The sequence below is a fragment of the Geotrypetes seraphini genome, chromosome 9 (assembly GCF_902459505.1).
Source record: "Geotrypetes seraphini chromosome 9, aGeoSer1.1, whole genome shotgun sequence".
Classification (NCBI taxonomy): Eukaryota; Metazoa; Chordata; class Amphibia; order Gymnophiona; family Dermophiidae; genus Geotrypetes; species Geotrypetes seraphini.
Window position 1 is genome coordinate 136,914,954 of NC_047092.1, and position 23,582 is coordinate 136,938,535.

General features: G+C 45.2%; 1 protein-coding gene across 2 annotated transcripts in view; it reads left to right on the forward strand.

The window, feature by feature from the left end:
* The window catches only part of MRPS22 (mitochondrial ribosomal protein S22), a 34,947-nt gene extending 11,860 nt beyond the window's left edge, over positions 1 to 23,087 (forward strand). For both annotated transcript variants that reach the window (XM_033959329.1, XM_033959328.1), the window contains exons 4-8: positions 3,503 to 3,646; positions 7,336 to 7,419; positions 9,242 to 9,387; positions 18,989 to 19,097; positions 22,805 to 23,087. In XM_033959329.1, the coding sequence (XP_033815220.1) occupies positions 3,503 to 3,646; positions 7,336 to 7,419; positions 9,242 to 9,387; positions 18,989 to 19,097; positions 22,805 to 22,900 (579 nt within the window). In that variant the 3' untranslated portion in view covers positions 22,901 to 23,087. The remainder of the gene's footprint in view (positions 1 to 3,502; positions 3,647 to 7,335; positions 7,420 to 9,241; positions 9,388 to 18,988; positions 19,098 to 22,804) is intronic.
* The last annotated feature ends 495 nt before the right edge of the window (positions 23,088 to 23,582 follow it).

Sequence of the window (23,582 nt, forward strand, 5' to 3'; positions counted from 1 at the left end):
TGGTTTACAAGCATAATTCATTCCAGACGCATGCTCGTATATCAAAGCAAGTTTCTCCATAGGAGTTAATGGAAATACGGGCGATTCGTTCCACATCCCAAAAAGACCCCCCTCCCTGAGGCCACTGGCACGCTTCCACCCCACCACATCCCCAAAAGACCCCCACCCCCGAGACCACTGGCCCACTTCCACCCCACCCCTGGGAACTGGCTTTGCCCACTCCGACCCGAGAACTGGCATTGCTACCCCCCCCCCCCCGCCCTTACTGCGATCGGGCACCGGCACGCAGCAGCAACCCACAGGACGTGCCGGTGTCGAAAGAGCCTGCGGCCTGCCGGTGATCTCTGCTGGGCCTTGAGCATCTGCGCATGCTCAAGGCCTTCTGGCTCCCTCAGAATCTCGTAGAGAGCGGGAGCCAGAAGGCCTTGAACATGTGCAGATGCTCAAGGCCCAGCAGAGATCACTGGCAGGCGGCAGGCTCTTTCTGCACTGGCACATCCTTTGGATTGGTGCTGCGTGCCAGTGCCTGATCGCAGTAAGGGGGCGGGCAGGGTGCGATGCCAGTTCTCGGGGGTAGGGGCTTGCATATCGAGTCAGCGCTCGGTTTGTGATGCAAGATTTGCGAGAGTGTTTTGCTCGTCTTGCAAAACACTCTCAAATCGTGTTACTCGCAAACCGAGGTTTGACTGTATATATACAGAGTCCATTGAAAAAGGTACTAAGCAATAGAATAAAAACTTTTTTTTTTTTTGTAGTACTATTCCAGAATCCCTATTTATCTGGAAAATAAAAATCTTAACGTGCAATTTATGAACACCTAAGAATAGAAATCCTTGCTATAATCAAAGGTTATGTGGCACAAGAAATATTTTACAGGTAAAAGGAAGAATGGATTCACCTAAATACTAATATATCTGAGAAACTGATGTCCCATAGTCTATGAAGAATTTTGAAATTGGGTATTTAAGTAGGACAGCAATCTGAAGTACAGCTCAGAATATGCCTTCAGAGTCCCCAGACTTGCTTATAATTGAAAATCTGTGGGGCGATATCCAGCATATAGTGCCTACAAAAAAACCTAAGAATATTTCTGAGCTAAGAGTTCTGCTAGGGAGAGTCGGTGAGAAACTTTCCAAAAGTAAGACTAGGATGAATCTTAGGGCTCCTTTTACAAAGGTGCATTAGGGCTTTAACGTGCAGAATAGCGTGCACGCTCTAGACCTTAACGCCAGCATTGAGCTGGTGTTAGTTCTAGAAGCATAGCGCGGGTTTAGCGCACGCTAAAATCCTGTGTGCGATAAAAACGCTAGCGCACCTTAGTAAAAGGAGCCCTTAGTTGACTACAAAAAACATTTGGGAGCTATTATCTAATCTCACTGCTGCACCCTCATTTTGGGCAAGTAGAAAATAGTAACTTAATCCTCCATTGCCTCAGGTACAAACTTAGGGGTCCTCTTACTACATTCAGTAAAAATGTAAAAATTTTCACAAAAACATGTGACTACTATCTCCCAGGTTCATAAAACTTTTAAAAGCATTTCTGTACCAAGTCTGGGAGCCAACCCGGAAGTAACTGAAATGGTAATTGTAAAGCCCATTTCTAATCTGTCCAGTGCAACTTCTGGGACATAATGATGAGCCAAAGATGACCTACTTAAACTATTTACAGTCAAACCTCGGTTTGCGAGTAACGTGGTTTGCGAGTGTTTTGCAAGACGAGTAAATTCTCGCAAATCTTGTCTCGCAAACTGAGCATTGACTCGATATGTGAGGCATTGCCACCACGAAACGGCATTGCCCGACCACATCCTTACTGGGATCGGGTACCGGCATGCATCGCCAACCCACCGGCATGCATCGCCAACCCACAGAACGTGCCGGTGCCCAAAGAGCCTGCCGCTTGCCGTTGATTCTGCTGGGCCTTGAGCATCTGCGCATGCTCAAGATCTTCTGGCTCTCGCTCTCTCCGAGATTCTAATGAGATTCTTGGTGTTTCTGAGAATCTGTTTCCGAGAATTTCATTAGAATCTCGGAGAGAGCGGCAGCCAGAAGCTCTTTAGCATGCGCGGATGCTCAAGGCCCAGTAGAATCAGTGGCAGGCTCTTTGGACACCGGTACATCCTATGGGTTGGTGCTGCATGCCAGTGCCCGATCCCGGTAAGGGTGTGGGCGAAGCTGGTTCCCGGGGCTGGGGTGGAAGCATGCCAGTGGCCTCGGGGATTGGGGGGGGAGGTTCTTTTTGGGGTGGGGTGGGGTGGGGTGGGTTAGATACGCGTCAGTGACCTCGAGGTGTCTTTTTGGAATGTGGAACGACATGGGAGTTTCCCTTACTTTCTTACTTTGATATACGAGTACTTTTGGTTTACGAACATGCTTCTGGAACAAATTATGCTCGTCAACCAAGGTTCCACTGTATTTGTAATTATAACCTAATTACCTAATTGTATTACTAAGTGTACTGATCTACTTGTACTAGGAACTCTATTGAATGTCCGTGCCACACTAACGTGTCCATTGTAACTTCCTGGGTAACTGACCCAACCTCTTGTAATGTAATTCAATCTTGAACGGAATAGGTAAAGGCGGAATAGAAAACCTGATTAACGTAACATTTAACCAGGCATTTCATGAATGATGTGACAGCAGTTCTGTGATTGGATTTCTCCCCTCTGTCCTAGATTGCATGTTTCTGTCCTATTAATTAATTCTGGAGTCCCTTACTGTTTTATTTTAGATTGTACACTGCCTTGCTCTGTCCTTTACAGTAGAAAGTTACAAATAAATAAGTGGCCTTAGAATGCCATTAGGTGGGTTTCCCACATGCTAGGTAGCTCATGGCCATTAAAAAAAAAAAAATTACCTTGTGAGCACATACTAACTTTTTGTAGGTGGTAAGGGCTCATGTGGTGATCCTATGTTGGTAATGTGGACACGCTAACTGATTAGTGAGGGAATGCCTACTCTGGGCCCCCCCCCCCCAGAAAGACCCCTCCAACAAAAATTGAAATTGACATGTTTATAGTAGTATACTAGATGTCCTTTGTATAGAATCTTATGAAGGAAATATTCCTTAGTCTATAATGTTAGATGTGAAGTAAAGTTTGAATTTATACCGGTGCTGCACTTCATGAATTTTACACAAAATATGGCAGTGTATCGCAAACTGTGTGCAGATTCCAGGTGTGCCCTGACAAGCCGTGGGTAAGGAGGAGAGGCGCTGGCTGACTGCTTATAGGACGTGCCTTTTGTGGTTGAGAGGCAGTCAGCCGGTGCCAACGACTCCCCTTCTCACCGGCATCTCTCCTCTTCCCCCTGTACCTTCACTCCTCCAGGATCCCCCACCGAAGTGACAGTTCAGGGTCTCAGCCAGATGGGCCTCCGGGTGCCTTCCGTCCAGGGCTTTGGGTTTAGTGTGCTGCCAGACGAAAAGTTTGTGGGACACTGGCATTCATTGCAGAGATATTGAACTACTGTTCCTAAATTTTATTATCCTCTGTTTCAGGAACGTTTTATTGTGGTGAGGGAACCTGATGGTAGATTGCGCAAAGCATCATGGAAAGAGCGGGACAGAATGATACAAGTTTACTTCCCACGTGAGGGGCGCAGACTTGCACCTCCCCTTTTATTTAGGACTGAAAATTTGCCAGTAAGTTTGATTCTCTGTTCTTGTCTTAAGCAATGTTTATGCAATGATAACTTTAATTCCTTAAAACAAGTGTGTCTTGTAGTATAAAGGTTCTTGCTATTTTTCAAGCAGGGGTCAGTGTGACCAAAAAAACTGTGTGAGATCCAAGCCCATCATAGGCCAAAGCAGCAAATATTCTGTCAGCCTTGACCATCCTGTCTTCACCTCCATTTCCTTCAAGCTGATTTCACCTCTTCAGTTTTTCATCTCCTTTTTGTTCATGTTTGACTTGCTTGTGGTACCAGTTTTGAACAGCTATTCTGTTTTCTTTCAGCACTACATAGCTTACAGTGAGTTGAAACTACATGGTGCTTTCTAAGAATAGAGTAGAATTTTGGGTAGCAAATATCCCAAAGTCATCAAGAGCTACTTACTCTCCAATAAATAGGCAGACAGTCAGTCAGTTAGTTACCAGTAGTTTCTCCAGATACCTCAACATTTGTCCAAATCTTTTTAAAACCCATCTACAGTTAAAGTTAAAAATTTTGGTCCTATAAAAGATGCTTTTGCAGTAATTCAGCAATGTTTCACAAATTTAGAGAACTGGGCCACTCATCTTCTTAAACTTAATAAGGATCAAACAAGATGGAGCAGGAAAGCGTAAAAAAGGAAGCAGTCAAGGGCCCATTTGCTAGCCAGGGCCGGCCAAAAGGAAGGGGAGAATTGAAGACTCTGGCAAACTTTTTAGCGCTGCGGGCAGCGAGCGAAAGGGCTTGTGGAGGAAGATTTGGCTGCACAAAGAGCCGCATTTCCTGTCTCACCATTGGTGGCAGAGGCGTAAGGAGAGCAGCGTCGCCCTTATGAAAGAAAGGGAAGAGGGGAGAAGTCTTAGAGAGCACCGAGGCAGACATCTCTTACCCAACAGTAGGAGTTTTACCTCGCAGGCTGGCTTCTCGCCGGCTTCGGTTGATCATCTTGCTCCTCACCTTGGCTGCCTTGTCCTCGGTGCTCAGCTATCTAGTTTGTCCAGAAAAGCTGCTATTAGAAGGGGCTATTTTGTAAGTGAGGGACAAGGAAGATAATTCAAGAGTGAACCATAGAGGATTGCTCCTTTGAAGAAGTAAGAACCTCAAGTGTCTGTCCTTTAGTTGTGCCTAACAGTTCTAGCATGTTTAAGGTTATTTATTAGGATTTATAAAAAGATTATGTCCTTACCTTGATAATCTTTTCCAGTTCTTAGGTAAGTCATTCTCCCTATGACTCGCCTGTCTACTGGAAAATATATTATCAAGGTAAGGATATCATCTCTTTTTCTAGTGCAATAGTTTGAAATTTATACTGGTGCTGCACTTCATGTATTTTACACAACATATGTTTACAGCAGTGTATCAAATAACTACAATGGCTTCCAATATCATCCCGGATAAACTTCAAAATGTCATGTATCCTACACCCAAATCACAAAAATTGGTAAACAGATATTAATCTCCTCAACTGGACATCCTACAATGGAAAGATCATTCAGCTAAGTTCCAATAAACGAACCATTCAAAATAGTAAATAATAAAGAAAGGCAATCAGTACAGGCTAAGTTCTCCCTTCGTGATGACCAATAGCCTCAGGCAAATATTCATGAAGTGACAAGCACTAAGACTACCGTCTCAATAAATTCTGCCCCGTACATCATAATGCCATAATATTTAATAAATAGGCTGATAAAAATCAGGTGCAAGAATCCATCCAAAGTAAAAAGACCAGGGGAAAACAATAAAAGAATAAGGGAGTGAAAAAAGTACCTTGCAAGTCAGAAAAACAAAAAATGAATCAAAAACTACTACCAAAAATAAAAAAGACAGTAAAAAAAGTAAAACATGTCCCAATCCTCATCCAAAAACTCAATCAAACACCCATAAGAAAGTCCAAGTCCACATAACAATCCTGTGCCCAATGCTAGTGCAAGTGGAAATCCTTGGAGAAATTCTTAATATCGGAGCTTTATAAATTGCTCTCACAGATTCTACTTTCTAAAGACTTTGCCCCCTGCTGTCAGAGGTGGGAGGTTGATTTGGGTATGGCTCTGGAGGAGCGTGCCATGGGAGGACTGTTCCTATACTGACCTCTAGTGCATGGTTGCAGGAATGTGGTTTCGGAGTGTTGTGTTGGATTTCTGTGGTCTATGTCCCTCCTGTGTGTGGTATTATGGATCAGGAGCAAAAGAGCGCTTTTTCACCACATTCATATAGTACGAGTACAGGGCTTGCCTATCTTAAGAGAGGAGAAAAACATCTTATAGTGGAACTTGGCAAGTAAAATTAATTTAATGGATTGTTGTCTTAAAATTGCCTAAAAAATGAATGTGACTTGGGCAGACTGAACGAACCACACAGGTCCTTTATCTGCTTTCATGTACGTACTATGTTACCTGGCAAAATTCCAAGGCGTAAAACAGATATGTGCTGCTTATCCTAGGAATAAGGAGTATGTTTCCCCAAGTCCATCTTAATAATAGCTTATGGACTTTTCTTTTAGGAAGTTATCCAAACTTTTTTTTAACCATGTTAAGTAAGCTGTTTTTACCACATTCGCAGACAACAAATTTCGGAGTTTAATTACATGTTGAAATGTTTTAAATCTACTACTTAGCTTCATTGCATGCTCTCTAGTCCTAGAATTTTTGGAAAGAGTAAACAAGTGATTCACATCTACTTGTTTCACTCCACTCAGTATTTTATAGACCTCTTATCACATCTCCCTTGAACCGTCTCTTCTCCAGGCTGAAGAGCCCTAGCTGCTTTAATCTTTCCTAATAGGGAAGTCATCTTATCCCTTTTATCATTTTCTACACCCATCTCTGTACCTTTTCTAATTCCGTTATATCTTTTTTGAGATGTGGTGACCATCATTGAACACAGTATTCAAGGTGTGGCCACATCATGGAGTGACACAAACGCATTATAACATTTTCATCTTTTGTTTTCAATTACTTTCCTGATAATTTCTAACATTCTATTTGCGATCTTTGTCACCACTACACACTGAGCTGAAGGTTTCAATGTATCTTCAACGATTGACACCTAGATCCTTTTCCTGGGTGGTGACTTCTAATGTGGAACCCTGCATCACATAACTATAGTTCGGTTTCATCTTTCGTACATGCATAACTTTGTACTTGCTCATATTTAAACATCATCTGCCATTTTGAGGCCCAGCCTCGCAAAGTCCTCTTGCAATTTTTCACAATCTTCATGTGACCTAACAACTTTGTCATCATCAAATTTAATTATTTCACTAGTTATTCCCATCTTTAGATCACTGATAAATGTTAAAAAGCCACGATCCCAACACCAACCCATGCATTTTCAGTCAGGCGCTTATAGCTCAGAGGGTTAGATTAAGTAAAAGGAATTACAGTGCACTAACATACATTAAATGCACCTTTTTTTTACCACAGGTTTTATTTTATGCACTGAGATCTGTTTCCTAATAATGCACATTAACATGATAGCATACTGTAATAGAACTAGGCCCAAGGGTTTAGATTGAGAATTTGAGCAAGTCACAAATTATCTATGCGAGTGATTTGAAAAGGACTAATTCAGAGAAACCAGATTCTCAACTGTGTGCACGTTGGCTTTTGCATCATATACTAGACTTGGTTTTCCTTGTGTTCAGTGCTGGGTTCTCACTTGCAGCTTATTGTATTGTTTTAGATTGTGTTTCAGCAGGATCGTCATGAAGATGTTCTTAATCTATGCATTATACAGTTTGAGCCAGATTCTGCTGAATATATCAGAGTAAGTACTTTTTCTTTTATTGCATTTTCATTTATTCGCTCCACAAAGGAAGACAAAAAGAGAGAAAAATTCCGATCAATACACATTATTCAAGGAAACTGAAAAATAAGCATAACATCAAAAATGTTATCCTCTAGCCTACAAAAAGAGAGGCACCTAGCTAAGAAACGATAACTATATTTTAAAAAAAATCCAAATATGTTGGCTCTGACTTTATCAAGCTACTGATTACAGTAGAATCCTAATTATCTGATACTCAAGCAACCAGCAAAAAAAAAAAAAATTCTCCCCCCAAGCCCCAAAGCAGCAACAGCGGTCCTGAGCCACTAGCCCCCTTTCCCTTATTGGCAGCGGTCCTAACCCGCCAAACCTCCCTCTCTCCCTCACTTATCCGAAGCAGCACAACCTGTAAACAGGTTGTTCGAGGCCAGCCATGGCAGGGCCTTTCCTCTGCTGCGAGCAGTCTGTTACAGTCTGCTGACTAACTGCCGCTGCTGCTTTGGGTAAGTGAGGGTCCAGGAGGCCAGACCCAGGAGAGTGAGGTGCACCAGAACAGTGTGTGGTCCACACACTGACTGGTCCAGCAGGGTGATGGGGGATGGGAGATAGATGGATGCTGGACTCATAAGTAGGGGTGGGGAGAGAAAGTGACCCAGACCAGAAAAGAGGCTGGGAAGGGAGGAACAGATGCTGGACCTACAAGTGGGGGTGGGGGGGATGATAGAGAGAGGAAGAGAGTGAGGTGGAAAGACAAAACTATTTTTATAGTAACTCTCAAGCAACCAGAAGCTACAGTTATCTGGCATCTACTAATCCCCATGGGTGCCAGATAATTGAGAGTTTACTGTACTTAGGTTTGATAGAACATTTTCCTAAGCCAAATGATATATGTACAAGTATGGAAAATGTGATATGTACCTAAATGCTTTTCAGTTTGCAGTAGTTTTCCAAGTAGCTCTTTAGATTTTATTTATTAAAAATGGTGATATATTTACTGTGCTACAAATGATTTCTTCCTGGGACCACATGGTGGCTTTAGGTGGTCAAGGCGTATCTGATACTGGAACAGTGATTAAACAGCAACTACTTACACTCGTATCAAAATAAAGAGTTACAAAACTTTGTAAAATAACCGAGGATAGTTCATCTAATGAAATATTATGTTTATTTCATCTTGCTATCCTGATTCCTGTCCAAGTAAAGGAATTCTGTCAGAAAGAAAGATCTTCGTGATTGATCATGTAAATGTGTATCAGAAAAACACATTGCTCTAAATATGCAGAAAATCAGTTCTGTGTGCATAATTCATATGAATTTTTAAATGCGTATAATGCTTGTGTTAAACAAATTCAACACAAAGCATATCAAATTTGCTATTAGCCAAGTGTTGCTATTTTTTTATGAATATATATATATCTGTTTATCTGGGAAAGACAAATTAAGGCAATTGTTTGAGTTGGCAGCATCTTATAGAAATTGAACAGTAATTTTAACTCTTACCCCAGAACAATTATACTCGAATTTTGGTCTTTTGTGGCTCCCAAGTCCATTTCTCAGCTTTCACTTACATCCCCATCCTTCTAGATAAGAATGAATGTACACAAGATATACTCTATTTGCATGCATGTAATCGGAGGTGCATAGCATGAAAACCAGGCCTGCTAGGGGTTACTGAAAGTGGATTGCAGAACCAACTGCCCTAGGCCCCTAGTGTATACCTGTTCCCTTTTACCGCTGTACAGGTAACTCTTTAAAATTTTGCATCAGTTGTATGTAGCAGAGATATCCTGAATTTGCATGTAATGTCTTTCCCAATATGTAGATCCATCATCAGACATATGAGGATATTGAGAAGCATGGTAAATATGATATCCTATATTCTACCAGACACTTTGGAGGAATGGTGTGGTACCTAGCAAACAGGAAAAGAATTGATGGATTACTAATTGACATGATCCAGAAAAACATGTACGTGCTGGTAATGCATTCTTTTTTTTTTAATTAAAAATGCATTTTTATGGATTACATGTACAGGATACGTCTTGCATTTGAGAAGGCCTGATGGTCAGTAGTTTGGGCATGCAGCAGGTATAAGTTTATGTGCTGATTTTCATAAATAACCTCATAGCTGTGTTTATATCAATTTGGTTTAGCTTTAGTTAAAGTATGACCTGCTCAATAGGCAACTTTGAAAGGCTGCCTGAAGATAGGGCCAGTATTAATATAAGAACTGTTAACCCGCAATATTAGTGAAATAATGAAATATTTTAATTATTTTTTTTCTCTGTTCAATATTCCACTTTACCAGTCTTTGAGACTGGGTTTACAGTATGTAATAAAAATTACTTGGAGAGACATTGGAGCAGGCCTTGTGCAGTACAGATTAAGGCCTTCCAATAATGTGAAGCTTTTATTTTCTTCAGGGAAAATTGTTTTATGGAGTAGCCTCTTAAATGGTAGATCTCTCAATCTATGCAGCGCATGATAGTAGAAATCCTTATATTTTTGTGGCCCTTTGCTGATCTTTATTATGAAATGTATGTGAATGCAAAGAGAAGTTTAGCCTTTTTTACTTTGAGATTGAAGAGAAGTTGGCTTAACTAAGGTTACTGCAAAGCCACATCCTCCTAATCTCCCCCCTTGTCTCAAAAAGAAAAAAAAATTGTATTTTATACTTTTGTACAATTCTGTACATATACTTGTACAATTCTGCACATATACAGCACAGAAAAAAGTTAAGAATTAAGGTTACTGCAAAGCCAAGTCCTACATAACATAACATAACTTTATTTTTCTATACCACCTTAATCAAAAGAATTCTAGGCGGTTTCCACAAAAGAGAAAAACTGGACAATCAGTGAAATACAAAATAATAAGAAAAGGAATACAGCCTGCTATATTAAAAAAGACATTTAAAAATTTAAAATTAATGGAGTAAAATTAATTATGTTAAAGACAAAAGCACAGATTAAGAGATAAATTTGTCAAATAATACTGTCTTAATTTATTTTCTAAAAGCGCCATAGGACAGCATGGCTCCGCTGATGTAATTACCCAACCAGGACTGTTGTTTGCTTGCTTGAAAAGCAAGCATCCTGTCTAAATAAGACCTAAGTTTGCAGCCTAAAATCTTCGGGTAAGCAAATAGGTTGCAATTCCTGGTTAGCCTCACAGGGTTATATAGCAGGTATGTGGGTGCCAATCCCCAAACTGACTTAAAACGGAGGCATGAAAATTTAAACATTACTCGTGCCTCCACTGATAGTCAGTGCAATGATCGGTAGTAAGGACTGAAATGATCGCTTTTCTTCAGTCCAAATATCAGGCGAACAACCATATTCGGCACTATTTTTAATTTTCTCACAACTTTCTTTGGTGCGCCCAAGTAGACAATATTACAGTAGTTCAATATGGATAATACCAATGCCTGCACCAGCAGTCTAAAGGATAAAAAATCAAAATAATTTTTAATCGTCTTTAATTTCCATAATGGAAAAAAAGTACTTTTTCACCACCAAATTTGTGTGTTCTACCAAAGTTAAATGGGAGTCTAAAGTGACTCCCAGTATTTTTATAGATTTTAAAATTGGGTAGTCATGACCATTCAGGTGAAGCGATGACTTACTTATTTTGTCATTTGGACTTGCTAAAAAAATTTTTGTCTTTTCGTTACGTTATTCAAAGGAATTAAAATGGAAATGTCATCTGCATATATGTAAAAGATTAAATTTAACTTCTGCAGTAAATGTTCTAAAGATGAAATGTATATATTAAATAACGTAGGTGATAGCTGGGAGCCTTGAGGTACCCCTGAAGGATTACTCCAAGAATGGGAGTATTTTCCATCACACATCACTCGATAGGATCTTTTTTTCAAGAAATCCTGAAACCAATTCCTCAAGATCTTCAACCTTAACAGTGGAATGTGGGTGATAGCATTTCATAAGGAGTTAAAAGATTTAATTGAATATTAGGAACAGAAAGAATACTAGCAACTCCTATTTAGGTGTGGCATTTTTTAACTAGAAAATCTTGAAAACAGATATACTTTATTCAGTTGATATACGCTTTGCATAAATACAAAAAAAATCAAGAATAAAATAAAAACTGCATCCTCCAGTTCTCCTGACTGCTGTTATTTACTGAGAGAGAATATTTAGAAACTGTATTGATTTACAAGATGACTAGGCAAGCAGCCTCAAGAATGTTTGCCAGCTGAAAAACAGCATCTTCTAGAACAAATTCCTGTTGAGATTCCAATGCACAGAAAGTGCTTGCCTGAAAGGGATCCATGTATAATTTAGAAGATGGTCAAAAGGAGCAGTAAAACAGGAAATTGCAAGGGAAAGGCAACCTATTGTTAAACGCTCAGCTAAAGTATATGAAACAAATGAAAATGAAGGGTCTTTCAGTTGACTAAAACAACTTTTGTGACATTTTTTAGTGAAAACAGAAATGTAGAAGGTGAGACAAATTAGCAGCAACCTGCCACAGAAAATAAAGTAGTAATTTGCCCTGACAGTAAAAAAAAAATAAATCATAAGATTATAGTGTTATGAAATTAGTGAGGAAAAAGGATCTTGGTGCTTTTGTAGACCGGTAATTATTGTATAACCTCATGAGCTATATGGCTTATTTAATAACTTCATGAGCTATATGGCTTATTTAAGAACATATGAATTGCCATACTTGGACAGACCAAAGGTCCATCTAGCCCAGATTCTGCTTCCAACAGTGACCAACCCAGGTCCCAAGACCTACCTACTTACTAAAGAGAGGCAGTACATACTGTAAAGTGGTTTTCAAAGCAATTAAAAAAGACCACCATTAAATAAAACAAAGGAACAAAAAGTAAGATTATAGGCCATAAGAACTACACTATAATGTTAATCATTTCAATATTAAATAATTTGTACCTTGTTAAATTAAGTCTAATTGATTTTTCACTCTCTTAATATTGAAATTATTAATATTGTAGTGAAGAGATTTTATGACCTGTGGTTTATAATGTACAGCCCACAAAGCTATGAAATAATTACCAAGGCTTTAAAAGTTTTCGGAGGTCTTTTCTCCTTCAGTCTTAAGATTTGTCCTGAAAGTACAAAAATCATTAATTCTTTAGCACTCTCCAGACCAGTAGAGGTTAACTTTACGAATGGGTATATATCTAATCATGACCAGCAGGTGGAGACTGAAAACAAAACTTTGGGACAGTATATCCTAGCCCCTCCTCTCTATTTCCCTCAGTCTTCTTTCAGTCTCCAGCAGGTGTGAGTGATCTGTGCCCATCTCCCTTGGTAGGGCTGTTGGAATTTGTTTAGGGGTTTATTGTCCCTGTTTTTGGCCGGACGGAGCTTGGTCGGGCCCTGTTTGGTTGTTCGTCCGACCTCGGGGGTGTCAAACCCGGCGGGTCACGAGCGGGGTCCCTCCCCCCACTTCCTCCACCTCCCCACATTTTTTTAGAGGAGCCTCAGCAGTAAGCCTTGCCCCCTAAGTCAAGCAAGGCATATTGCTTCGAGAGCCTGTGGAGTCTGTTCTGTAAAAAAAAAAAAAAAAAAAAAATCCTGAGGTAGTGCTGGTCTGAAGGGTTATTTCCCTTTAAGAAAACTGTATTTTACTGTATTTTTTCATGTAACCGGCACTTTTTTATAGCTAGGTCGCGTATGGAGCAATTGTGCCCTTCTCCGGGGGAGTAGGACACATTTGAGTCCAGCCGCGAGGCACTCGCGGCCGGCCTGAACTCGGCGGTTTGGGTCGGTGAGGTGGTGGAGCTCCGTCGGCAGCGGCTGCAGGCGCCCAGAGCTCCCCGCCGATGGTGCCTCGCGAGTCGGCAGGGAACGGTGGGGAAGCCCGGTCTTCTCCGTCCGCCCATGGAGGGATTCCCCAAACCGCCGACGGTCGGGTTTTAGAGGATTCCCTCTCAGCTGATTTTTTGACAGCTGATGCCGGCTTGCCTGCTTTAGCGGCTGAGACTATTCAGGTTTCTCAGCCGCTTCAGGCTATGGAGGGAGCTTTTTTGGCGGGAAAACCGCCATCTTCTCTGTCTGGCCCCTCCATTTTGTCTTCCACCTCAGGTGACCTTCCCCCTGTTTTGACTATGCAGGGGCAAGGTTCTGCTGGGTCCCCTGCTGTGGCAGGGAGTCCCTTGGGACCCTCGGGGGGTTTTTTCTCCTGAATTTTTCTTTTCTTTATGCAGAGCCTATTTTCAGGCGGCTGGGGGTCCCGGTTGCGCCCAGGGGGTTTCGGGGGGTGGGTTTTTCCTCCGCGCTCCCTGCGGCTTTGCCTCTCTCGTCTGGCGTGACGTCCCCTTCGCCGCCTCCCTTGTCCAAGCGTCCGCGGGTGTCGTGGGATGAGAATTTGTGGTCGGAGGAACGGGTCGGTCTGGAGGAGGACCTGGACCCTTCTGAGGAGTTCCAGGACTCTCTGGAGGGGACGGAAGCTGGCGGCGGGTTGTCGGATTTCCCGTTCTCCAGTGACGAGGCGTTCGTGGTGCGCCTTTTTCAGAAAGATGAGCTGCCTGACCTTATTCAGCAGGTTTCTTCGGTTTTGCGTTTTGAGGACGCGCCGCCGGAGACTCCGCATGTGGGGGACCCCCTGTTACGGGGGATCCGTTCCGTTTCCCGCTCTTTTCCTATGCATCAGGATATTCGGGATATTATTCTGGAGCAGTGGAAAACGCCGGAGACGCCGTTTCGTCTGGCGCGCAGCATGGCTCGCCTGTATCCCATTCCTGAAGGGGATCGGGCTACGTTAGCTTCGCCAGTCGTGGATGCGGTGGTCTCGGCAATTTCCAAGCGGCATACCGTGCCTGTTGAGGGCGGTTCTGCCTTGCGGGACTCTGAGGAGCGCAAATTGGAGAGCATCCTTAAGCAAAATTTTCAGGTCTCTGCCTTTGGGGTCCAGGCGGCTATTTGTGGGGGACTGGTCGCTCGCGCCGTGTTTCGGTGGGCGGAGCGGGTCTTGGATCGAGAGTCTGACGACTGGTCTCTGGTGGATCAGGAGGTAGCGAAGATTGAGATGGCGGCCTCATTCCTCTCAGATGCTCTATAGGACTTGGTGCGGATCTCGGCTAAGTCTATGGCTTTTGGCGTGGCCGCAAGGCGTGTGTTGTGGCTGCGCGCTTGGGCGGCGGATGCTGCGTCCAAAGCTAAGCTTACTAAATTTCCCTTTCGGGGGTCGTTTTTGTTTGGAGAGGACTTGGATAAGTTGATTCAGACTCTGTCGGACTCGAAAGTTCCCCGTCTGCCGGAGGACCGTGCCCGCCCGGCGTCTCGGGGGGGTGCGGCCCGGGGGCGTTTGCGGGATTTTCGCAAGTATCGCCCTGGGCGTGGGGCTGCTTCTTTCCAGTCTCCGGGATTTTCCCGGGGTCGGTTCTTCCAGCGCATGCAGCCCTTTCGGGGGGCCCGTCGGGGGGCAGGGAATCCCTCCGCCGGTTCCCCCGCTTCCCGTCCTGCACAATGACGCCTTGCCGGCGCCCCCTTTGGTTCCGGTGGGGGCTCGGCTGCGCGAATTTTTCCCCAAATGGGCCGAGATCACGTCCGATCAGTGGGTCCTGGAGGTGGTGCGGGACGGTTATGCCCTGGAGTTCGCCCGCTCTCTGCCGGATTTTTTTCCTCGCTTCTCCATGTCAGACTCCGGGGAAGACGCAGGCTTTTCGCCAGACCCTTCAGCGCTTGCTAGATCTCAGGGCAGTTGTTCCGGTGCCCTCTCCAGAGTGGGGCACGGGCAGGTACTCCATTTACTTTGTGGTGCCCAAGAAGGAGGGGACTTTTCGGCCCATCCTCGATTTGAAAGGGGTCAACAGGGCTCTCAAGATTCCCTCTTTCCGTATGGAAACTCTGCGGTCGGTCATTCTGGCGGTTCAGCCGGGGGAGTTTCTCACTTCTCTCGATCTGACGGAGGCCTACTTGCATGTTCCCATTCGGGCCTCTCATCAGCGTTTCCTGCGCTTTGCGATCTTGGGTCGGCACTATCAATTCTGTGCGCTTCCCTTTGGGCTGGCCACGGCTCCTCGGACGTTCACCAAGGTGATGGTGGTCGTCGCGGCAGCCTTGCGGTCGGAGGGCATCCTGGTACACCCCTACCTGGACGACTGGTTAATTCGGGCAAAGTCGTTGCAGGAAAGCTCCCGGGTTACTGCTCGGGTGGTGGAGTTTCTCCGGTCGCTGGGCTGGGTGGTCAACCTTTCCAAGAGTCGGTTGGTCCCGGCTCAGCGTCTGGAGTACCTAGGGGTGCTGTTCGACACCTCCTTGGGGAAGGTCTTCCTCCCAGAGAGCCGGGTGAGCAAATTGCAATCTCAGATTCGCCTGCTTTTGGCGTCCCGGTGTCCTTGGGCGCGAGATTTCCTCCAGGTCTTGGGGTCGATGGCGGCGTCCCTGGACGTGGTGAGGTGGGCGCGGGCCCACATGCGTCCTCTCCAGTATGCTCTGCTCCGGAGGTGGTCTCCCCAGAGGCACGGGATGGATGTTCCGGTTCCCCTGCGAGGCTTGGCGCGCTGCAGTCTGCGTTGGTGGCTCCAGACCCCTCACCTGGTTCAGGGGGTGGGTCTGGATCTCCCGCAGTGGACGGTGCTCCTGACGGATGCGAGTCTCCTGGGTTGGGGGGCTCAGTGTTTGGGTCACTCAGCTCAGGGCACCTGGTCCGCGGAGGAGGCCGCCTGGTCGATCAACGTGTTGGAAACCAGAGCGGTCCGTCTGGCGCTGTTGGCTTTCCACTCCCTGTTGCTGGGCAAGTCGGTCAGAGTGCTGTCGGACTATGCCACGGCGGTGGCTTATGTCAATCGTCAGGGGGGCACCAAGAGCACTCAGGTGGCGCAGGAGGCGGCTCTGCTCATGGTTTGGGCGGAGTCCCATCTGCTGGACCTCTCGGCCTCTCATATAGCCGGAGTAGAAAATGTTCAGGCAGACTTCCTCAGTCGTCACTTCCTAGATCCAGGAGAGTGGTGTCTCGGCGCCGAGGCGTTTCAGTTGATAGTGCAGGCTTGGGGGCAGCCCCTGATGGACCTGATGGCCACGGGTGGCAACGCCAAAGTGCCCCGCTTCTTCAGTCGTCGCAGGGACGGTCTGGCTGAGGGTCTGGATGCTCTGGTCCAGCAGTGGCCAACGGAGGGGCTGTTGTATGTGTTCCCTCCTTGGCCGCTGGTGGGCAGAGTGCTTCTTCGCATTGTTCACCATCCGGGTTTGGTGGTGCTGGTGGCGCCGGATTGGCCTCGCCGTCCGTGGTATGCGGATCTGGTGAGGCACCTGGTAGCGGATCCTCTTCCTCTGCCTCTCTCGGACGACCTTCTGATGCAGGGTCCCATTCCCATGTTCGACCCGTCTCCCTTCTGTCTTACGGCGTGGCTCTTGAAAGGGGTCGCCTTAGCAAGAAGGGATATTCAGACAAGGTGATCTCTACTCTGTTGGGGTCCCGGAGGCTTTCTACCTCTCGGGCTTATGTGCGGGTTTGGCGTCTCTTTGAGGAATGGTGTCGGGCGCGGGGAGTGACCTCTTTTCGCGCTTCTCTGCCTCACATTCTAGAGTTCTTGCAGGATGGCCTGGATAGAGGCCTGGCTTGGTCTTCTCTCCGGGTTCATCTTGCGGCCCTGTCGGCCTTTCGAGTGTTGGTGTCAGGTCAGCGTTTTATCGGCTCTTCCTGATGTGATTCGGTTTTTGCGGGCGGCCAAGTTGCTTAGGCCTCCCCTACGGCCCTCGGTTCCCTCTTGGGATCTTAATCTGGTTCTCTCTGTTTTGGTGCGTCCGCCTTTCGAGCCCTTGGACGTCTGTTCTTTGAAGGACCTTACTTTGAAGGCGGTCTTTTTGGTGGCCATTACTTCTGCTAGGCGTGTTTCTGAGCTGCAGGCTTTCTCTTGTAGGGCTCCCTTCTTGGAGTTTTCTAGGGAGCGGGTCGTCTTGCGGCCTGTTCCTTCCTTTCTGCCGAAGGTTGTTTCTCCTTTTCATGTCAATCAATCGGTGGTTCTCCCGGTCTTGGGTGGTCGGGAGGGCTCTTCTGAGCAACGGCAGCTGCGCAAGTTGGATGTCGGTCGGGTCCTTCGCTCTTATGTGCAGCGGACCCAGGAATTCCGGAAGTCCGATCATCTCTTTGTCCTCCTGGCGGGTCCTCGTCGGGGAGCTGGCGCTTCTAAGGCTATTATTGCGCGCTGGATCAAGGAGACGATTGCTTCCGCTTATCTTCTGAAACAGCAGCCTATTCCGGAGTTTCTCAAGGCTCATTCCACTCGGGGTCAGGCGGCTTCTTGGGCTGAGTCGTCGCTCGTGCCTCCAGTGGATATTTGTAAGGCTGCGGTTTGGTCCTCCTTACATTCCTTTGTTCGTCATTATCGGGTTGATGTGCAGGCGCGTCGGGACGCGGTGTTCGGTGAGCGTGTACTGGTATCGGCCCTTCGGGGGTCCCGCCCGTGAGAGGGACTGCTTTGGTACGTCCCATTCGTAAAGTTAACCTCTACTGGTCTGGAGAGTGCTAAAGAAGGAGAAATTAGGTTCTTACCTGCTAATTTACTTTCTTTTAGCTTCTCCAGACCAGTAGAGGTCCCCACCCTGTCTGTTGTTGTTGTTGTTGGGGCTGTTGCGCGGGCAGTTTTTGTTTTTTGCTGCGGGTTCTAGTATTTTTCTAGGGCCGGGGAGTATTGAAGAACAGCGGCTGTGGCTCGGCTGGCTTAGCTGGCGAGCTATGGGGACATTCTTCCTTCGGGAATTTCTCCTCTGCATTTTCCAACAGCATTTTGGGTATGTTATTTGTTACTCCTTTCGGAGTATTGTTTTTTCTCTCTGTTTTTTTCCAGTTCTTGGTTCTGCTTGGCTATTCGGCAGACTGAGGGAAATAGAGAGGAGGGGCTAGGATATACTGTCCCAAAGTTTTGTTTTCAGTCTCCACCTGCTGGTCATGATTAGATATATACCCATTCGTAAAGTTAACCTCTACTGGTCTGGAGAAGCTAAAAGAAAGTAAATTAGCAGGTAAGAACCTAATTTCTCCTTTTTGAGACAATTTTGGCCAATCTTCTCTTGATAGAAGAGTTTAATAAGGGATATACAGTAAAACCTTGGATTGCAAGTAACTTGGTTTGTAAGTGTTTTGCAAGACAAGCAAAATATTTTATTAAATTTTAACTTGATATACAAGCAATGTCTTGCAATACAAATACATACAGTATACACACATCACAACTGAGCCGATGGTTCTTCTCTCTCTGACAGTGCGGGAGTGTAGTGACTGTTCTAAACGAGTGAGGTCTTGCAATACAAGTACGTATAGTATTTTGTATTAAAGTTTTTGTGTTGTGGAATGAATCGTCGAGTTTCCATTATTTCCTATGTGGAAATTTGCTTTGATATACGAGTGCTTTGGATTACAAGCATGCTTCTGGAACGAATTATGCTCGCAAACCAAGGTTTTACTGTAAATGAGTAGACCAAAACAAAAAAAGGTCTTGAGGGAATCATCTTATGCTAAAACAGTCTGTGAAAATGTACTTTTCATTGTTCTATCAATTAAGTTTTTAGTAGATTTGGTGAAACCTTGATTTACCAATATACCACATGCAGTGATTATTTAATGGTTTTATTTCTAGGCTGGACAATGCTGAATGTTTGATTAACCTCTATCATATATTGCATCCAGAGACTCAGTCAGCTAAAGAAGCCAAAGAGCAGACAGCTTGTGGCATAGATCTTATTAAGGTATGCTGCCTTTCATTTAATATTCTAGATTAACGAACAGGATTAAGCTGATGGTGTTATTGAACGCGTGCATGTTATGCAAATAGGGGATACATGCCTGAAAGCATGGGAGAGTATTGGGTACAAAACTGGAAAAAGGCAGATGTCATCTGTTGCAATAAACTCAACAATGGAGCATTATGTGGCTGCCTTTTAATGTTGTATCTAAAATAAATAGAAGCCTTCTTGTACAATCCCACTTTATTCCGGGACTAGCTTTTCCCCCCCCTCCCTTACATACCTCCTCTCTGAGCATGCTCACCAGTCTTTTCTTCCTATAAAGCCAGGCTGTAGGAGCTCATCTTTTCTGATCGTGTTTTATTTTGTGATCTTTCAGTATTTTTTGTTCATGGTTTTCGCCCTTGTGCTGTGGCGGTTCCCTGCGGGGATATCCTTGACTGCAGGAGATTGCAGACTTTTGGAGAACATCTGCTTCTTGGGGGAGGGGGCGTTCCCTGCACAGAAGTAAGCCTGGACAGCCTGCACATCAGATTGAGTCAGAACAAAGTGTCTCTGCCCCTGTCACATCAGGAGAGGCTACAGCAGGTTATCAGGGACCTTCTTGTCACTCCGGTCCCGACAGATTGGCAGTGTCTTCAGGTTGTGGGGATCATAGTGGCATTGGCCATTGTGGTTCCTTGGGCCAGAGCCTGCCTGCATCCTATGCAGGATGCCCTGTTTTCATGCTGGAATCCTCAACGGGACCCATTACATGCACCCCTGCCCTGGATGACAGTGGTGTGCAACAGTCTAGCTTAGTGGTTGCGTCCTCTCATTGTCCCAGGGTCTTCTGCTCCGGTTCTCGTACTGGGTGATCTTGTTGACAGATGCAAGACTCAAAGGATGTGGAGCAGTGTGCATCTCTCTCCCTGTTCAGGGCTGGTGGGTGCCTTCAGAGCGCAAGTGGTTGATCAATTGCCTGGAACTGTAGGCGATTCAGCTGGCCCGTCTCCTCTTTGAGTCGTCTCTATCACTGAGATGTCCATGTGTTCTCGGACAATGCCACGGTGGTTGCTTATGTCAATTGCTGGGGGGGGGTGCACGAAGAGTTCCTCTGAGCTTGGAGGCTCTGCTGCTCTTTTGGTGGGCGGAGAGACGCCTCATGGCGCTGTCTGTGGTGCACGTGGCAGGAGTGGACAATGGCCAAGCAGACTCAGTCATCAGACACTGGATCCTGGAGAGTGGTCACTCTCTCAAAGAGCATTCGTTTGCCTAGTGGATCATTGGGGGGGGGTCCCACTTTCAACCTCATGGTGACGGCGGCCAACAGGAAAGCCAATCGTTTCTTCAGTCAGTGGCTAGAGGCCGGAAGAAAAGGCCTGGACGCTCTGGTTCAGCCCTGGCCCCAGGAGGTCTTCTTCATGTCTTCCCTCCGTGGCCTATGATAGGGTGTCTGTTGAGGTGCACAGTGGCCTGTGAGGGTCTGGTGGTACCCGATTAGCTGAGGCGGCCATGGCATGCCGACTTGGTTTGGCTCCAGCAGGTTTGGGGGCTCGGGCTCCCTTGTCATTCTTGCCTTCTCACACAAGGTACAATTGCGATGCAAGATCTGGACCGCTTTGGTCTTATGGCATGGCTCTTGAGCATGTAGCCTTGACTAGCTGGGGCTATTCTTCAGTGGTGACCGCCATGTTGCTTCACAGCAAGTGGACGTCCACAGTGGCGGTCTATGTGAAGGCTTGGAGGTGTTATGAGACCTCGTGCGCCCTGAGGCCGGTGGACCTTTTTTTTCCATCAATTCCTCGGGTCCTAGAGTTTCTGTGAGATGATCTGAAGAAAGGTTTAGCAGTAGCTTTGCTCCAGGTACAGATTGCTGGGCTTTTGGGTATGGGCCCTCCTTCCCTGAGGGCAGTCCATCCAGATGTGGTTCATTTTTTGTGGGTATCGTAACTCAGGACTTCCTTGCGCTTTCCCTGTCCAACCTGGAACCTTAATCTGGTTCTTCGCTCTCTTGCTCGCTCTCAGTATGTGCCTCTAGAGCAGGTGTCTCACTGATGGATCTCATGCTCAAGACGATCTTCCTGGTGGCTGTTTCCTCAGTCCACAGGGTATCAGAACTGCAAGCCCTCTCCTGCATAATTCCTTTTCTGCAGATTACGGATTCCGCAGTGATGCTGCGTACTGTTCCTTCCTTTCTTCCAAAAGTGGTTTCCGCTGCAGGACTGGGTGTTGCGGTTTTTGGATGTGCGCAGAGGTTTATTGCAGTAGCTGGAGGTGACCGAGTTTCGCCTCTCTGACCACCTGTTTGTCTTAGCGGGTCTTGCCCACAGAGGGAAGTCAGCGTCTACGGCTTCCATTTCCAGGTAGATTCGCATGGCCATTTCCACAGCTAATGTGGCGGTCAGAAAAAGGCCCCTTCTCGGGGTTCAGGCTCCTTCAAACAGAGGGGTTTTCCTCCTCTTGGGCAGAGCCGTCGGCTGTTTCTCTGGACGAGATTTGCAGAGATGCTACCTGGTCCTCCTTGTATACATTCACCAAGTTTTACAGGATCGATGTGGCGGCCAAGCAGGATGCTGCTTTTGGTGCCTCTGCGTTGGCAGCAGGATCATCAGTACCACCCTGAATTTTCGGGACTGCTCTGTTACGTCCCACTGGTCCCGGAATAAAGTGGGATTGTACAAGAACAAAAGATTAGGTTCTTATCTCTACTAATATTTCTTGTAAATCCACACTTTATTCCGGGAACCCGTCCTATACTTGTTGCCGATTGTCTGCCTTTACAAATACTGGTAAGCTGTGTTTCTACTTCTAGCACTGTTATTGTCATTCAGGTTACTGATGATTGTTATCCTGATTTGATTATATTCCCTTGTTGCTGTTTTGCATTTATAATTTGTGAGCAGAATATACTTGTTGGGGAGTGTCTCCATACCTCTCTCTCTTGTTCCTGGCTGCTTTCAGACTGACTGGTGAGCACACTGAGAGAGGAGGTATGTAAGGGAGGGAGGAAAAAGCCTCTGAAGTTTTGAGGCTTCCTACAGACCTGGCGGGTAAAGGGAAATAACCCACTGGTCCCGGAATAAAGTGTGGATTTACAAGAAAGAAGATTAGCAGAGGTAAGAACCTAATCTTTCGTTGCTGCTTCTGTTTAAATTGTTTGTACTTTAATTTATATTGACATACTATTAAATTTTGCTGTAAAATGATTTTGTATTACAACTATGCTTGTTTTAATGTGGACACACACCTGTGTTCTAAAACCTTGCTGTCATGTCTTTAGATTGTCATCTTTTTAGTGCAATCCACTGCCTCCCCCCTCTCTGAATACAGTACTTTTCTGTGGGGCTGGGTTTTGTTTGGTTTTTTTTAACACACAACGAAAGCCTGTAATTCCACACTAAATAAGGGAAATCCAAGGAAAAAAGATACTCTGGAAACTGTTCTTAATGCAAACCCGCAGCTATCTCTTATGGATGAATTTACCTTTTATGGTTTACAATAAACATTTGCATCAAGAACATTGATTCCACAGTATATTTTTTCCTTTGGGTAGAAAAACCCTAGCATTTTCCATTGCAATACTTTAAATATAGTGGTAATATCTTAAATTTAGTGTGGGTCTTAATACTGCATAAAGACTTGTTTGATTTACTATCTCCTTGTTTTGTTTATGCTTTTAGGCATCACTGTTAATATATTGACCTTAGCTCATTGTTTTCCACCTGCAGATTTTTATGAAGACTGAAGCACAAAGGGCAGGATATGTTGAGCTGGCCCTCCAGGCTTATCAGAATGCATATAGTACTGTTGCTTCATCCTCCTGAAATCAGATGTCTGAATCAGCTTGTCATGATTTTACACATACACATATGTCAATACTGTTTTCTGTAACATAGAGAAGAAGCCAGAACAAAATCTGTTTTTATTCAAAAATGATGCTCACATTATATTGGGTTTTAAAAAAATGATTTCCTTTAATCTGGGCTGCCACTAGATTGCAGTGGTAGGAATCTTCCTTGCCAACTGCATGTTTTTTTGTATGGAGGACAGGAAGCAGGAATCATCTTACGAACTTGTCTTTCTTATCCAGATGATCAATAACAGCTTCACTTCTTGGCAGGCTCACAGATCATGGTATCTCATGGAACCTGATATGCAGGCATTCATTCTGAGCAGTAGGTGTTACTGTTACCTCAGCTGTTGTATAACTGCCTTCCTAAAGATGTGAACACTGCTTCCATAGCATCTGCAGTCCTGGCTGGTTTAAGGAGCAGAAACTGGACTTGGTTGTATAGAGACAGCCTGGATTCATTTCCCCAAGAACACCTCATTCTGTTTTGGTGAATGAAAATAAGGTGCAGACTCCCTAATCAGGCTCTTGAAGGCTGATGGTGCATTTGTGTTGGTAGGTGTTTACTAGTGCTGCCTGATTCACGATTCGAATCGGTTCACCGATTCGAATCGATTTAAAACAAAATCAGCTTCCTGATTTGGACCCTCCCCCCT